Source organism: Medicago sativa, chromosome 8 (genome assembly GCF_051527215.1).
Source record: "Medicago sativa cultivar Bolivia chromosome 8, Bolivia_mono, whole genome shotgun sequence".
Lineage (NCBI taxonomy): Eukaryota > Viridiplantae > Streptophyta > Magnoliopsida > Fabales > Fabaceae > Medicago > Medicago sativa.
In genome coordinates this window covers 85,119,263-85,136,123 of record NC_140756.1, presented here as the reverse complement: position 1 = coordinate 85,136,123, position 16,861 = coordinate 85,119,263, and the positions used below count along the sequence as shown (strand labels likewise).

General features: G+C 33.8%; 1 protein-coding gene across 2 annotated transcripts; it reads left to right on the top strand.

The window, feature by feature from the left end:
* The first annotated feature begins 4,422 nt into the window (after positions 1-4,422).
* LOC146902534 (Galactose oxidase/kelch repeat superfamily protein) lies at positions 4,423-11,594 on the top strand. 2 transcript variants are annotated; one of them, XM_085737346.1, is made up of 17 exons: positions 4,423-4,697; positions 4,860-4,939; positions 5,008-5,092; positions 5,189-5,359; positions 5,481-5,558; positions 5,689-5,793; positions 6,326-6,392; positions 6,465-6,526; positions 7,030-7,169; positions 7,290-7,416; positions 7,893-8,007; positions 8,582-8,670; positions 9,385-9,468; positions 9,544-9,879; positions 10,416-10,928; positions 11,010-11,069; positions 11,269-11,594. In XM_085737346.1, the coding sequence occupies exons 2-17, from the start codon at positions 4,902-4,904 to the stop codon at positions 11,353-11,355; spliced, it is 2,157 nt and encodes a 718-aa protein (XP_085593472.1). In that variant the 5' UTR covers positions 4,423-4,697; positions 4,860-4,901; the 3' UTR covers positions 11,356-11,594. The 2 variants fall into 2 exon arrangements, with proteins under 2 accessions (XP_085593472.1, XP_085593471.1); XM_085737345.1 differs by having other exon boundaries at positions 6,326-6,526.
* The last annotated feature ends 5,267 nt before the right edge of the window (positions 11,595-16,861 follow it).

Below are 16,861 nucleotides of genomic sequence, written 5' to 3'. Positions count from 1 at the left end.
TCACTACTTTGATGAGTGAAATAAGAGCATCTCCAATGTTAGAACAAAGTTGATATTCTCAGGTTAATTTTTGTTGGCCAATAATTACCACATAGGATTCAAGAACACTCCCTCATTTTCACTATAATGCATTTAAGTTCTTAATTTGTTTTATATGGGGTCGACCATGAACTTCACATGTATTTTCTTTTCCTTCCCTCTTTTCTCTCTCCTTGTTGTTTGCTTTCTTTGACATAGCAGCTGCAAGAACATCCAACTTGTCTGCCAAATCATTCTCTTCCAATGGCCTAGAACAAAATTCTATGTTCTTGTATTTTAAGAACAATATGACCACATACGTTAGTACTCCCTCCGTCACTCAATAGATGACCTAGTTGACAATATGCATTATTGACTTGATATACTTTGACCATATTTTTTACTAATTCACAAAGATAAATAACATCATGTAAGATGTTGGATTCGTCTCGATGAATATTTTTAAAATATTAAATTTTCATAATTTTTTTAGCAGAGAATTGAAAATATCAAAGATAAAACATATGCATTGATACATGTGTTGTAGTTAGAGGGCGGCCCGGCCCGTTTAGGCCCGGCCCGGTCGGGCAACAGGCTTTTTAGGGCCGGGCTAAAAAGCCCGGTTCGGATATGGGCTGGAAAATTGGGGCCCGAGCCCGGCCTTGCACGGGCTCCCGGGCTAACGGGCCAGCCCGGCCCGCACCTTTTTTTTTTTCCTTATGCTGATTACAGCTACTACCCTTGCTGATTGCAGCTTCAATTCTTTGTTGTTTCAAATTCAAGGTCAGACTTACTTTCCTTTTGATGAATTGATGATTGAGTTTGGGGTAACTAATTACTGATGCATGCATGATTGATGTTGCTTATATAACATAACATTTTTAGGAAGGATCAAATGACAAAAGAAGAAGAAGATATAGCTAGAGCTTTTGATGCTGCTATACATTCATCAAAAGATGATAACAACAATGGTAGTAGTAGCCAACTTCAAAGGTTGCAGTATCAAGTTACTAAATTGTTCAAGGGATTTTCAAGTGTTCAAAATGAAAACACTAATTACAATCCTGAAATCCTCACTTGGTTGTTGGACTTCACCCTAACTGTGATGTTCAGGAACTGCATAAGCAATTTGTTGATAGAAAAGCGGAAGGATCTGGTAAATTGAGAAGTTCACTTGGTTGTGAGAATGAATCTCGTGTAGAACCCAATATTGAGAAGTTCACTTGGTTGTGAGAATGAACCTCAGGAACCTAATTTCATTTGACAAGGTTTTTTGGCAAAAAAAATTGTATTTTTTGGCGGGCTCCGGGCGGGAGCCCGAACGGGCCGGCCCGAACAGGCTACGGGTTTTTTCGGGCCGGGCTAAAAAGCTCTGAAAAAATTCGGGCTACAATTATTCGGCCCAGACCCTGCATCTTATTCGGGCTTTCGGGCCGGCCCGTTGGGCCCGGCCCATTTTGACAGCTCTAGTTGTAGTCAACTAGGTCATCTATTGAGGGACGGAGGGAGTATAACAAAGGAATAAAATAATGATTCATTAAATTTAAAAAAACAAGAAAAATAACACAATTTTATTTTTACCAACAGCAAGGATATCTTTGTTCATGTACTATGTGAGCATGTGAGGGAGGGGACTTGTTGGGTGCTCCCTCCGATCACATTTATAAGCAAAAAAACACTTTTTAGATTCATTCAATACTTAATGTATTTGGTCAATATATAGACCAAATACATTATGTATTCAATGAATTTAAAAAGTGATTTTTTACTTATAAATGTGACCGGGTAGTATTTCTTACTCCCTCCGTCCCGGAATATCCGATCCATTTTCTAAAAAAAAGTGTCCCAAAATAATTGAGTCATTTCAATTTTCAATACAACTTTCATCATTCCCAATACAATATAACTCTAATTAATACTACTTTCATCATTTCCAATACAATATATTTCACTTTCCCCTTTATTTATATATTTTTCTTAATCTGTGTGAAAAACCAAACTGACTCAGATAAAACGGGACGGAAGGAGTATTTTTTTGTGAGGACATCTCTAATACTAGAGCAGGTAAGTATGTAATTATGTATGGGGGAGATCAACTTTTGTCCTTTGTTGTATCTCTCGGTCCCACAAACAACGTGGGATATGGACTACCCTTGTCCACGTCTTCCAAGTCCCGAGACAATAAACCCCACAAATAGAGATCTTTTTCTCTTTTTGCTTTTATTGTTGCGAACTTTTTACTACCATGGTTTTGTAGAGAAACACTTGTGTGGACCAAAACTAAGAATTTTGGTTTGGTCACACACAAAGAGAGAAGAGAGAAGAGAGAGAAGAGAGAAGAGAGAGAAAATGTAGAAGAGATAAGAGAAGAGAGAGAAGGAGAAAATCTTGTGTGTGTGACCAAACCAAAATTCTTGGTCCTAATCCACACAATATTTTCTCGGTTTTGTATTTCAGTCAAACAGATTATTTTGTTTTTTTTTTGCAGAAGGATTAATTTTTTTTTTATGGAGGGTACAAGGATTAATATTTCTAATAATAATAATAATAATAATAATAAAGTAGAAAATGCAAATAAAAAATATACCACTAAGTTTACGGGAAAAGTTTTTAAGGTTGAATATATTATTTTCCTTTAAAAATTTGGAGAAGAGATATTTTTTTTGTTAATCGAAGTGAACCAGTTTACGAATGTTCTTGAGAGAATTCAAACTCTATAAAATATCACCTCAAATGTTAGAACGCCTATATAAAATTGGCAAAAACTATTAACTTTGTTTATATTTATCAAAACCAGTGGCTCATCCTTTACCTTGTTTGGGAATCATTTTTTTAATTGATGTTGTTTCCATGTTTGTGTTTGTTAACCATTACCTTTGTAATTAACTTTCTGTGTTCTATTTCGGCACATCTTGTGTGGGATAAGCTACATTTTTTGTGTTAATATATCTGATTTTTGTTTGTTTAAAAAATTTACCTATATAAAATTAGTATTTGTTTTATATAGATATAAACATGATTACTTTTTTTTGATAGATGAAATGACAGTCCTCGTGAGCTTAACTCGGTTGGTAGAGACAATACATAATATATGCAAGGTCCGGAGTTCAAACCTCCGCTACCACAAAAAAAATAGATGAAATGACAAATAACCATTGAAACTCACACAAAAATTGAAGAATGAGAGTTCGAACATCGATCTCGACATCCAACCTAACAATTTTAACATTTTTACAAGTTGAATTAGAATTGGTGTACGTAAGCATGTTTACTCTATTTAACCTTATTTCAAATTAATTAAATTATAAAAAACACACTCTCTAAATTAAAATTTTCTTTTCCTAAGATTTCACCATTAAGATTACATCTAAATTTGATCATAATCATGACATTTGTTATAATTTTTGTTTTAACTTAATTTTTAACATTTTCTTCAACACTCATTTTTTATTGGATGAAATCTATGTGGATCCCACCATTTTAAGTGGGATTCATTTTTAAAGTGGTAGACCCTCATAAATTTCATTCAATAAAAAGATTAGTATTAGAGTGTGTTACTAACATTCCTCATGCTAATAACATAGAGTGAACTTAACAATCAACATAAGTAATAAATACTCCATCCGTTTCAAAATGAGTGTCGCTTTAGCAAAAAAAAAATTGTTTCAAAATGAGTGTCGCTTTCAGTTTTCAATGCAATAATAACTTTTTCTTTTCAATTATACCCTCCAATTAATACTCTGCACACTACTTCCAAAATATTTCTTTTAAAACTAACCAATAGTTAATAAGGATAATTTGGTAAAATAACCATTCTCTTTCTCTTAATCATTGCATTTCTTAATATGTGTGTAAACACCTAAAACGACACTCATTTTAAAACGGAGGGAGTATGTTTCAGTAAACTCTCTTTGATTTTTTTTTTTTTTTTTTATAAATCAAATACATGACTCGTTTATCTTCCATAAAAAAAAAACTTGAGAAAGTATTACTTTTATCATTAAAATAAGGGTCTTGTTAACCGGTGCCCCCGGGGCACTGGTTAAAAAAACTAAAAAGGAAAGTTTTAAAGTGAAAATAACACTTTTCATACTTTTGAGAAGTTGACAGCACAAATTCCAATACAATATTTACTATATTTGATTCGTTATCCCCGGAGACACTGGTTAACATTTTCATTAAAAAATAAACTCAATTTGTCATTTCATTAATAATCATGCAAAACTCAAAAACAACTATTAACAATAAATAATTGAAAGAAAGAGAAAGCAATAGTAGTAGTATTATCCTTTGTTCCAACAAAATCCTGCAAAGACGGAGTGAGACAATGACATGACATTGAGACTCATAAACTCCATCTTGCTACCTACCTAACGTAACGTTCGAATCGATTCCTCTCTCTCTGTCTCTGTTTATCCAGGACCAGCAGTGCAGTACCATCACCATTTTTTCCACCTCAAGCTAATAATTACTACTAATTACTGTAACTAATAACATCATTAATTTTGCTCACTAAAATACCACCATTATTATTATTTTATTCTGTGTCGTTTTCCTGCCCCACATTTAATTACTCTATGTTAGTAGATCATTAGATCAACACTCTGCTTCCTTGCTTGCTTGCTTCATCCCGTGACTTAGAATAGAAGTACTGGCACTGCTGCTTCGGTTCAACCTGGGTGAGTAAACTAAACTTCCAATTTTGTTTTGTCTTTAATTTAATTTATCACTCTTTCTTTCTTAATATTAAACTAATTGTAAACTTCAGAATCTTCTAGGGTTTTAACCTTACTCTCTCTTTCTTCTTCTTCTTCTTCTTCATTCCCTTACTCTACAAACAGCTTTGAGTTTGAAGTTGTGAAGTGAAGTGAAGTGAAGTGAAGATGTTTGGGTTCTCTCGTAGACGCACCAAATTCGGAAGGTAATTTCTAAACATCTTTGCTTCTTTACTATCTCACATTAATCTAACACTGCATTTGCCTGTCTTAGATTGAAGGTTCAACAGCTTTCTGATGGTACTAGAAGTCCAGTTACTGTTAGACATCCCAAACGAATTCCAAACTCCATTCTCAATGTAATTAACTTCACTAATTATTCTTCTTACTATAATTGTGAAATTGGAATTTGGAACGCTCTACTTTTTATCTCATTTCATTTCATTTCATTTCAGGGAGAAGGAGAAGAAGTTGGGGATGCAGCAGTTACTGGCTCAAGTGGTCATTCTCATGAAATTGATAATGAAATTGTTAGCAGCACGGATATCAGTAGTTGTAGCTCAGGCGGGTCGGAGAATTGGGTATTATTGTCAATTTCTGGAGATAAGCCCACTCCTAGATTCAATGTATATATCTCTTTCTTCACTTTATGCCTACTATTATTGTTTGGTTAGTTAGTTATGACTGAATTCATTCTCAACTTTAGTAATGTAATTGTTTCTATTATTGTTTCTTCATTGTGAGTAGCATGCCGCTGCTGTTATTGGGAATAAGATCATAGTGGTTGGCGGTGAGTCTACAACTGGATTGTTAGATGATGTGCAGGTACGGTAATGAGTCTATTGTTGCTACCAATATGGCACCGCGACTCACATTGACATTAAATATTTTGTGCCTTTCTATATCTGTGATGTGACGTGGATGTGCTCTTGGTGCTTTTCGTTTTCATTCTCAGGTGCTGAATTTTGACACATTTTCGTGGACCATGGCATCATCAAAGCTTTACTTGTCTCCCAGTAGTCTGCCCCTAAAGATTCCTGCATGCAAGGGCCATAGTTTGGTAAACATTATCCAATTACCATTTTAACTGTCTTCTATTTTAGACAGTGCTTCTGAAAATGCTCTCCTCTTGTTTCAATGTACCCTTAGCCATTGTTGCACTGTCTAAGACATGAAATAACATGTATCAAGATGCTACGAAGCTTATCCCATTAAATTTCTCAACTCATAACAAAAAGTTGCCTTATGTGAATAACCACATTATTCATCAATTAGTGATGTGCATGATATAGATATTATGGGACCCCAAACATGTTAAAATCGTTAGAACACCAAGTTATATAAGAGAAAATAAAAAGAAAATGACTGGGATTCTTTAATAGCGCAAAGGTTAACAAAAGTCAACCAGGAATATGGTTCAAAGTTGCAAATATGAACTCGACAATGAGGAATAAAATTGGTGTCAGGGGCACTTCTATATATTCTTATACTTCATATTTTTTATTTTATTTTTCTGTTTTAAATTTAAAGTTGATATTTATGTGTGTCTGGTGTTAAGTCAAATCTCTTATGCCTGATGATAATTTTACCAGGTATCTTATGGGAAAAAGGCACTTCTCATTGGAGGGAAAACAGATCCCGGAAGTGATAGAATTTCAGGTTCAATTCGTGTTCTTCTCATGTATATTTCACGCTGTGATGTTGCTCTGATTATCTTTTTGGTGTTTGCAGTATGGGCATTTGATACAGAAAGTGAGTGCTGGTCACTCATGGAGGCAAAGGGAGACATACCGGTAGGAATTTTTGTTTGTAGCTGCGCTACTTCTTAGCGTGGAAATAGAAATTGCTCTAGGGCACTGTTGTATTGTCTCTACTGATATAAAGAACAACCACTAGGAAGTGTATTAGTGTATGTAATATTTTCTCTATGATATTAGTCATATATGATTATATTTATTATTTATAATCAAAACATTTTAAAAAAGTTAACTAGGTTACAATTGAGGACTGTCCAGTAGATGAAAAGCTTTGTAAGTTGGTCAAAATTGATATTTTTCACACATGACAAAGGTATAATGTTTATAATTTTACATTTCAGTTCTGATTAGTTATATTACTGAGAACTCAAGAGCATAATCAATTTCAGAGAAATAATATAAAAATAAAATCTGTAATGATACATTACTAAAACTAACTCATTTATTTTCATTAATTGAATTCTCCATACTGATTTTGACACTTGGAGCTTTACATCATATAACTAGGCACTACTTACCAAAGAGTTTGTTCTTGATAGGTTGCTTGCAATGGTCACAGTGTTGTCAGGGCAAGCTCTTATTTGATATTGTTTGGGGGTGAAGATGCAAAAAGGAGGAAACTGAATGATCTACATATGTTTGATCTCAAGTCGTTGACTTGGCTTCCACTTCACTACACGTAAGTGATTTGAACAGAAAAGAACTTTGAATTTGAATTTTGAAAAGAAAAGGTTGGACTTCGATGTGTTTATCTGCTTATAAATCTTGCATTCCTTTTGATCTACTATATGGATTGCAGGGGAACAGCACCTTCTCCAAGATTGAACCATGTAGCAACTCTCTATGATGATAAAGTTCTTTATATATTTGGAGGATCCTCAAAATCCAAAACCTTAAATGATTTATATTCACTTGACTTTGAAACGGTAAGTAGTGTAGGTTCCTCATATGTCTTGTATCTTTACTATATTAGTGGTAGAATTCAGTAAATGGATGAAGAAGGAATGGAAAACTATCGTATTAGCTACTGGAAATCAACAGAGCCTGAGCTTCTTCACGAGTCAAGATCATAAGCTCTTAAGTGAAAAGAGTATTTTATTGCTAACAAGAAACAATATGCATAGCTACCTATTATTCCCTCTTTCCACATAACCATATTCTCCCTCCCATAAACAACTTGACAGCTCGGCATCCCCTTATTCCTTGTCTTCCCCAGTTCCTCTCCTTTTGCTTACATAAACCTTCCAGGCTCTGGGCCTTGCATAGTTCAGACCCACATTCTGATCTAGTGCTCTATCAAATAGCATGTTATGAAACCTTTTGAATTGTCCGAGATGCTGAATTGATTAAGTACCCCTTCACTATATATTATTTGATAAAAGTATATGTTTCTTTTCTTCAGATGGCATGGTCAAGAGTAAAGGTTCGAGGTTTCCATCCATCACCTAGAGCTGGTTGTTGTGGCGTTTTGTGTGGTACTAAATGGTATATTACAGGGGGTGGAAGCAAGAAAAAACGTATGTTTTGTGTTGTAATTGTGATGCATACATTAATAATTTTAAACCTACTACTTTCTTTCTTTTGGTAACTACTACTTTCTTTCTCTTGGTAATGTGAGCTTCTGTTGTTATGCTTCATTTTCTGGGAAATAATTTATTTATTAGCCTGAACTACTTTATTACTGTTGCTCTTTGTTTAGTTTTTTCACTGTTGATTGTATAAATTTTGTTACCATTTCTTTAATCATTCAAATATTTTGGGTCAATTTCAAATAAAGGGCCTTTAGAATTGGAGAAATAATATTTTTAAAGGAAAATTAGTTACAGGGTTTTGAATTCTGCTTTAAGGTCTTTTTTCCATGGCACAAAATGATCTGGCTAAAATTTAATTGGGAAGTAAAATTTTATTGGGTCATTACTAAAAGAAGATATTATTGGGTCATGCTTGATTGCTTAAACAAAGCCTTAGGGGCACTTGTTAGCATTTTCCAATATTATTGAAGTAGATTTTATTTTAGTCAGTATTGGTGCTTTGTTTATAAATTGTGCTATGGACTATGCATGTTTACTGTATTCCCACCTCATTTCCCAGGACATGGAGAGACTCTGATTTTTGATATTGTAAAAAATGAATGGTCTGTGGCAATTACATCACCTCCATCTTCTATCACTACCAACAAGGTGCTCATTCCTTTTCATGCCACCTACTTGGCTCTAGTGCTATTTTTGTTTAGTTATTGTGTTAATTGATGGTAGATTATAATATTTAATAGACGCTCTCATCAGAGGATGGTTCTTTAGCCTTCAAATATAACTCTTTAGTTAGTATATTTGTTGTTTATTCATTTACTACAATAGAGGCAAGCCTTGGTGTAATGTTATTAGTAAGGTTGTTGTTGCCTTAGACCTGGTGATCACATGTCCAAATCTTAGAAACAGCCTCTCTGCTTGCAATAGTAAGGCTGCATATATTTAGTCTCCCTGATTCCATTTGGTGGGACCGTTGTGCACTTTACCGACCTTTTTCATTCATTTACTGCAATAAATTATCAATGACTTTTCTCTTTTCTGTTTAGCCTTCTGAACTTGAGATTTTGGTGTCTTGATTGCTGAATTTTAGAAAACCAACATGTCTATTGACTATTGTGTTCAAATCTGAGACTTCATTCAATATGTTTAAACTTGATGAAAGTTCTGAGAATGATTCTCCCCTCATTTTTACATTATGATGTTTTTGTTTGTCGTTTCAACCTATGACTATGAAAATGAGACTTCATAATGAACCAGTTCATTTATTAAGCAGCACCTTAGTAATAACAATATTATTTCTAGATGTCTTGCATGGCAATGCTGTTTACGATTTTAAAATGTTTATGAAATCTGTTGAATTACCAGGGTTTCAGCTTGGTGCTTGTGCAATACAAGGAAAAAGACTACCTTGTTGCATTTGGGGGATCCAAAAAAGAGCCGTCTAATCAGGTTTGACAAAGAGCATAAAGTTAATGTTCTGGTTCATTCTTATGGAGGTTTACATTTTGTTTCTTGACTTATCAGGTGGAAGTGTTGGAATTGGATAAGAATGAATCAGCACTTAGAAGACGTTCAACTCCCAGTAAAGGTCCTGCATCTATACTGCTTGAAAAACATTCATCATCCACTAGATTAGCCTCTCAGCTTAATCACTGTTCCCAACGCTTAGTTGACTCTGTTGCTAGACAAAATTTAGCATCTGCAGTTGAACATGGTTCTGGAAGGAAATCTCTTTCCGAATCTGTAGATCCCAATTACCCCCCAAGCAATGTCTCCCTTCGTAAGCAATTTGATCGCGATGAAGAATACAATGCAGATGTCAAGATGGACAAGAACTCAGATGGAAGTTCTTTACCTCAGGTAAACTACCTTTTTTCTTTATTGATGTTAGCCGTGTATTCTCATTTAGGAGCACCTGTTGGACTTAAAGCATTAGGCACATTTGCCATGTGTTTTTAAAACATGGTGTCAAACCTTAGGCATTTACCCTGTACATATCCTAGTGTTTTTCCGCTATGTTTGAATATACATGCATAAATATTAGATAAGGATTTGATTATGCAAATATACTTTTATATAGTTTGTCCTGTCTTGTTACCCCCCACATCTCATGACCAAAAAAATGAAAAAAGGTCTCTCTCTAGTCCACACAGGCAAATACATACACACATATGTTATTGTCTGGATTTAACTGCATTTGGGTTGGGCTATGCCCTCCGCCGTATTTTCTTTAATAGGATTCTATTATGTAACTCTCAATAAGTCTCTTTGCCCAGTTTCTTTTGAGATGATATTCTCACTTTATTGCATATAGATAACAATAATTACATTATGTAAATGATCAGATTTGAGAATCATATATTTTAATGTTCTGCGTAACTTTTGGTGCATTTCAGGTGGCAGATCACAGAACAAATGAAAATGACCGTCATAAACTGATGAACATTAGTGGAGCCAAGGTTAATATTGAAGGACAAGTGTTGTTGTCCGGGATATCAAATCAACAAAACCAAGTATTTGAAAGTGATGCACTAGAAAGTGAAGGTGTGTCTTTTCCTGAGAATGATAAATCAGGATCACTTTCTTCTATAAATATCTATCAATACTATGAAAGTAAAGTAGCAGCCCTAATAAGGAAAAATGGAATGTTGGAGGGTCAACTGGCAGCTTCCATGGCAAGCAGAGAAGCTGCAGAGAAAGGCTTAGCATCTGTCCATAAAAGCAGACAGGAAATGGAGAAAAAATTGGCCGATGCATTGAAGGAAATGGAATTACTGCGAGAGAAGCTAGCCGGTCTAGAGTTGGCCCAAGAAGAGGCCAACAACTTATCAAACATTGTCCACTCTGACAACGTTCGGCTCGAGCATGACGTGGCCTTCCTCAAGGCTGTTTTAGATGATACACAGAAGGTACATTACTCCCATTATTCATTTGAAGCACTCTGATGCTTTTATGCATGGTTATTGTTGGCTGATAAAATTTTGTTGTAGGAGTTGCACTCGACACGAGGAGTTATTGCAGGGGAAAGAGCTAGGGCATTCCAACTACAGGTACGGCTACATCTTTAGAGTTTGAAATGCTTAATATATTATATATAGTGAAAATTGAATGAATGCAGATTGTGTTTGAGTTTATTGGTGTTATTTCCCAAACTGGTCTGAGTTAGGTTCATTATGTTGCTAATATGTTTTGAGCAAAACCTCCTTTCGACTTATTGAACTGGTTGTCATCTCATTGTTGGTTCTGCAGTATGAAGTTTTTCATCTCAAACAGAGATTGCAATCTATGGAAAATCGAACTTCTACTACACCCAGGAAACCATTTCACGTGCAGTGAAGTAGATAATTGGAGCAGCTCACCACTTCGTTGCTAGTTTTTTTGCAACTTTGTCTTTCTAGAAGCATCTGATTAGTGTAGATAATGAGGAGGAAATATGTATATTAAGAGTATTTGTATATTCAGCTCGTCCTCTTAGTTCTATCTATCCTTCAATTAGTAACAGTGTATTGAGAACAACCGCTAATAACATATTAAGAAGTCACAGTTAACTAGATATATAAAGCTTGTTTCATAAATACTGTCTATTAACGTGAGCTGAGGTGGATTTATGAATGCGTTCAGTTTGAATTTGAATTACCTCGACCTTAATCTTATAAATCTTACTCACTGGATATTTTCAAAATGAGAAAGGTGCTAATGGTGTACCAGTGCACCACTACTACACATCTTTATACTAACAATTTAGAGTTTTTAGAAATAACCTATTTCAAAATCCTCTCCTCTAAAGATGTCCACCTCAACAAAATCCTAATTGGCATTAGTTCCAAAAATTTCTCCTTATTTTTAATACAACCTTAATAGTTATAATTATTATTAAAAACCGTTTTTTATTTAACATTAAATTGTACATAAAATACATAGTTGGTTACAAACAAATAATTATTAATATAATTATTGTTTTGATTAAAATTTATATGCTACATTAAAAAATTGGTACGTTACAATCAAATAATTATTAATATAATTATTGTGTTGATTAAAATTTATATGTTACATTAAAAATCTGTACGTTACAATCAAATAATTATTAATATAATTTGTATTCGATTAACATTTATATGTTACATTAAAAATTTGGTAGGTTACAAAATTATAATATATAACTTAAATAAATTATATTTTGAATTTTTGTCCGTTACACTATTACAGTAACCTACTAATTAAAAATTTAATTGTTGTAATTAGTTTTTAAGGTTATATAATTAATATTTATTCATTACAAAATTATATTACTTAATATTAACAAGATATTATTAAATTTCAAATGTTATGAAGTTAATTTTTTGTAGGTTACATGAAATATAATCTAATCGTTTAATGCACATTTTATAGTATTAAAGACGTTGATAATATTAATTTTAAAACAGTCAAATTAATAATTAATAGATACTAACCGTTATGATACTATTTTTCTATATAAATAGTAGCGCCTTTGGGTACGAGTACACAAGAATCACAAAATATAGTTCTTCTTTTTCTATTCTCTGGTTCTCTGATAACTATATGATAACTATATTCTAAGTTATTTCTGTAATTTTTCTATTGCAAAGAAAAATGTCTACGAAACACGACTTCATCTCTGATGTTTCGCCAAGAAAACAATCGTGAACATTGGTTGTGAGGGTTGTTCATGCTTGGTTTGTTCAAGACTACAAAAACAAAAACTACCATTTTCCATGGAGTTGGTTCTAAAGGATCGAAAGGTACTTTTTTCATATCGTTTTTGTTTTTTGTATTTTTTTTGATTAAAGTATAGTGTTTTAATCTTTGTTATCTAGGGTGATCGAATTGGTGCGTCTATACGATGAACATTGATCTACAAGTTCAAGGAGCAGCTCCAAGAGGGAATGGCGTTCACGATTTCCTCATTTGATGTTGCTTGCAACAGTGGTTCGTATCGACCATCACGCAGCGAATACAAACTGAATTTCACAATCAACACAAAAGTCAAGCAATGGAAGCCGATTAAAACATGTACTCCCTCCGGTCCTATTTACAAGAGACATTTCAGTCAACAAAAGTTAATGTATCTGGTCTAATTTTTTTAACCAGATACATTCGCTTTTGTTGACCCAAATTTTTCTTATAAATAGGACCGGAGGTAGTATTTTTTAAAACAAGTATTATGGTATTAATTAATATTTGTATAATCTTTGACAATTTTGAATAGGTATTGTTATACCCTAATTTTGGACCTAAAAATACTAGCTCTATTCTTCTTTTCTTGCATTACAAGTCATTTGAACTGTCTCTGATCAATTACTTCTTCCTCTGCATTTTATTTCAAATGTTATTTGCAAAATTCATGAAAAAGGGCATTTTAGTCATTTCCTATGTCAAAAGTTCTTTCAGTCTTTTAAAATTTTGTTTGAGCCTTTTCAAGTAGTTTGAATAGGTCCCTGTTTCATTCTAGGTCAAAATCCAGTTCAAAATTTGCATTTGAAGTCATTTTGAGTCAGTTTTGCCCCTAGGGGCATTTTAGTCTTTTCAAGTGTCAAAGCTCTGATTAAATCTTAAAAATTGTCTCTGAGTCTTTTAATTTGGTTTAAATAAACTTTTGTTTCAAGTCTTTGTTAAAAATCCATTTTAAAATTTGTATCTGAGTCACTTTTAGTCGTTTTAGCCCCAGGGGCATTTTGGTCATTTCACACGAAATTTGGGCAGAGAGGTTACTTTAAAGTACCTCATTTAAGTAGTTGGTTCATTTTAGTCCGTTTGGTCAATTTTAATCGTTTCACTTTACGTTTAGTCAATTTTACCAATTTTTTAATTCAATTTTATTTTTATTTTTTTATTTTTGCACTTTGGTCCTCTAATTCCTAAGATTTGCGTATTAGTCCCTTTGGTTATTTTTCTTTTAGCCATTAATTTTTAATAATTGCATTTTTGGTCCACTTTTCTCCTTCAGTCCATTAAACTTTGCTTAAAAATTTACAGTCAAGTCCTTTTTGTCCAAGGTTAAACATCTGGTCCTTTTTAAAAATTGCAGGTCGACCCTTTAAAGTTTCGAAATTGCAAAGAGGTCCTCAGGTCCAAAATTCAGCAAAGGCCGAATCAGTTAGAGTCCAGTCTAGGTGTCACAAGTCCATTGGTCAAGGCAATACACATGTCAGCTATAAAAAGATCCAATCATCACAAGTCCCATTCAGAATTGAACACATCATCAGAATCACAGAAACAACAAACAAATTTCTCTCTCTTGGCAGTTAGATCAAAATCTCAGAATTCTTCAAGAACACGAAGAACACACACAAACCCTAACTTTCCAGTAACAAAAATTTCAATCAATTGCAATGAATTCGAGGCAGTTCTCAGAGATTCACTGAGGAATCTTCATCATTGAACCCAGCCACTGCAATTCAAGCTCCAATTCAAAGAATTCGAGCGATCACAGTTCGAAGAAGAGAGAAGAAGAGAAGTTGAAGCAAGATCAAATCAGTTCGAAGAAGAAGAGGATCAAAACACCGATTTATTTTCGGTTTCAATTCTCACCAAAAGAACCAGAAGCTTATTCAAGGATCTTTTGTTCGAAACTCCAATCAAATCCAGGTATATTCAAAGAAAACCTTCTCGTTTGTTCATAATCATCATCGAAGGTTTGAAATCAAAGATAAACGGTGAATCGAAGTGAAAATCCTGAAAAGCTTTTGAAAAATTTCAAAGTCGAAACCCTAATTTCAAAAATCATGAAGATTCACCGTTTGTTTTCCAAATCAGAGTGTATAATCATCATCAGTGAAGGAAATAGGACGAATTAGGGTTTAGTTTCAAAAAAAATTAGGAAAAGAGTTGAAAACCCTAAAGGCCGTAAAGTTTCAAAACCAAACCTGTTCGAATCAGTGTAGAACGAAACGCTTCGAACGATTTCCTTCGAAAAACATCCAGATCGAAACGTTTTCGAACAATTTTCTTCAAAAAGTATCAAGGTCGAAACGGTTTGAACAACTTCCTTCAAGAAATGGCGAAATCGAAACGTTTCGTGTATAAGCTATACTGATTCATGGTTAATTTGTGGTTTACGGCTTGAATCCATGTGTATTGTGAGAAGAACGAGTGAAAGAAACCATGAAGGAAGCCATGAGAGAACGAGAGAATCTGAGAAGAAGAAAGAGGAATTAGGTCTTAAAATGAATTGGACCGGTCTCACTTGCTTTTATACAGGTGTGAACCGGATTGGTTCATGTGAACCGGTCTGGTTCACTCCTGGATGTTATATCAGCCGTTGATCTTGCAATTGGATTAGATGTGTGGTCCTGATTTGTTCCTGGCGTGTGTCTCTCTGAGCTTATCATGCGCCCTGCGTTCCTGGCCTTTGGATTTAGGGTTTCTTAGGAGTTGGATCAATCCAACGCCTCTGAGGCTGTTGGAGGATCCAAGATCCATCAAGAACACTGGGCCTGGGTCCCTTTTTTGCTGGTTTTTTTGTTTTGGCTCATTTCTTGCTAGTTGCACCCCTGAACTTTGCTTCCTGCACCTCCTGTGTATCAAAATCTTTTGCAAAAATTCCAAAATATTTTTCCATGACCTCTTGATGTTTTTTGATTGTTTTTCTAGTATTTTTGCACAACAAAATTTGATGAAAAATATGTGTAATAATTCTTGTTACTTGTTACTTTTCTTGTTAATTTCTTGAGGAATTTTGTTATAACTTTGATCATGATGCATTGATACATGATATAGGTACCTAATATGTGATTTTAATATGTGTTTGCCACTGTTTGTTATGCTTACTCCACTATTGTATGATTGATTTGTTAGTTTCTTGTTTTGTTAACCTTGTGAAAATAAAGTGTCCAATGTGTCTACAAAATGTATCATACCTTTTGACTCGAGTATATTCCTATAATTCCTATATTATGGCTACAATAAATTTGAATGCTACCATAATAAGGAAATTATAGGTCATATACTTATTGAGAGGTTATGATGAATTTTCACTACATTGTGACACTTTTATTCTTGTCATTTTACTTTTCTTTGCTTAGTATATCCTTGTCTATTTTTCTATCATTTTGTGCCTTATATCACTAACCCTTTTGTTCATCATTTCATAAGCATTCCCATCTCATTCCATATCCATTTTATCTCTTGCACTTTAAGTTCCACCAAGACTTAGAATGTAAAACTTAGGAGCTTTTGTAATATTTTACTTCATGCAATTTTTAATTTCTTGCAAGACCATAGAATGTATCTAGGCCAATGATGTAATAAGGACAATGGACTCTAATAATGTACACCGACACAAGCACCGACACATGCACACACACCACTTTAGATATATAGCTAGAATATGCATGTTTAGATGTATGTTTAGGATTGTATGTTTAGATGAATGTTTAGGCTTTATACTTAGAAAAAATCAATTTTCCAAAAAAATGTGAACAACATCACTCAAACCATTTTCTAAATAAACCTTGGGATCAAAATCCCATTGAATTTCCCTTTTTCATTTTCTTAATCAAATTTCAATGAAAAATAATCATGTTTAGACCACATTTTGCAAATGACTAATTCAACCCCACAATTTCATAATCTCATGCCCTTGAGGCCTCTTTCTCTCATTCTTCAAAATTCCAATTTTCAAACTTAAAATCAACCAACAAAAACAAAAACATTTTTTGGAAGAGAACTACGGTGGATTTGATCCCTTAAACGGGTACGTAGGCAAGGAACAAAATTCCTTCAATTCAACTAAAATAAAAATCCAAAAACATTCTTCTCCCTCCAATTCTTCACTTAGAAACTCTTAGGCTTAATATTTTCTTTCAAAATAGCATTTAAA

Bases quoted from the DNA above. Each gene is read 5' to 3' on its own strand.
- LOC146902534 (XM_085737345.1), top strand. From the start codon at position 4,902: ATGTTTGGGTTCTCTCGTAGACGCACCAAATTCGGAAG. The intron at 5,093-5,188 runs GTAATTAACTTC...ATTTCATTTCAG, and splicing joins TTCCAAACTCCATTCTCAAT to GGAGAAGGAGAAGAAGTTGG. The intron at 9,469-9,543 runs GTTTGACAAAGA...TTGACTTATCAG, and splicing joins AAAAAGAGCCGTCTAATCAG to GTGGAAGTGTTGGAATTGGA.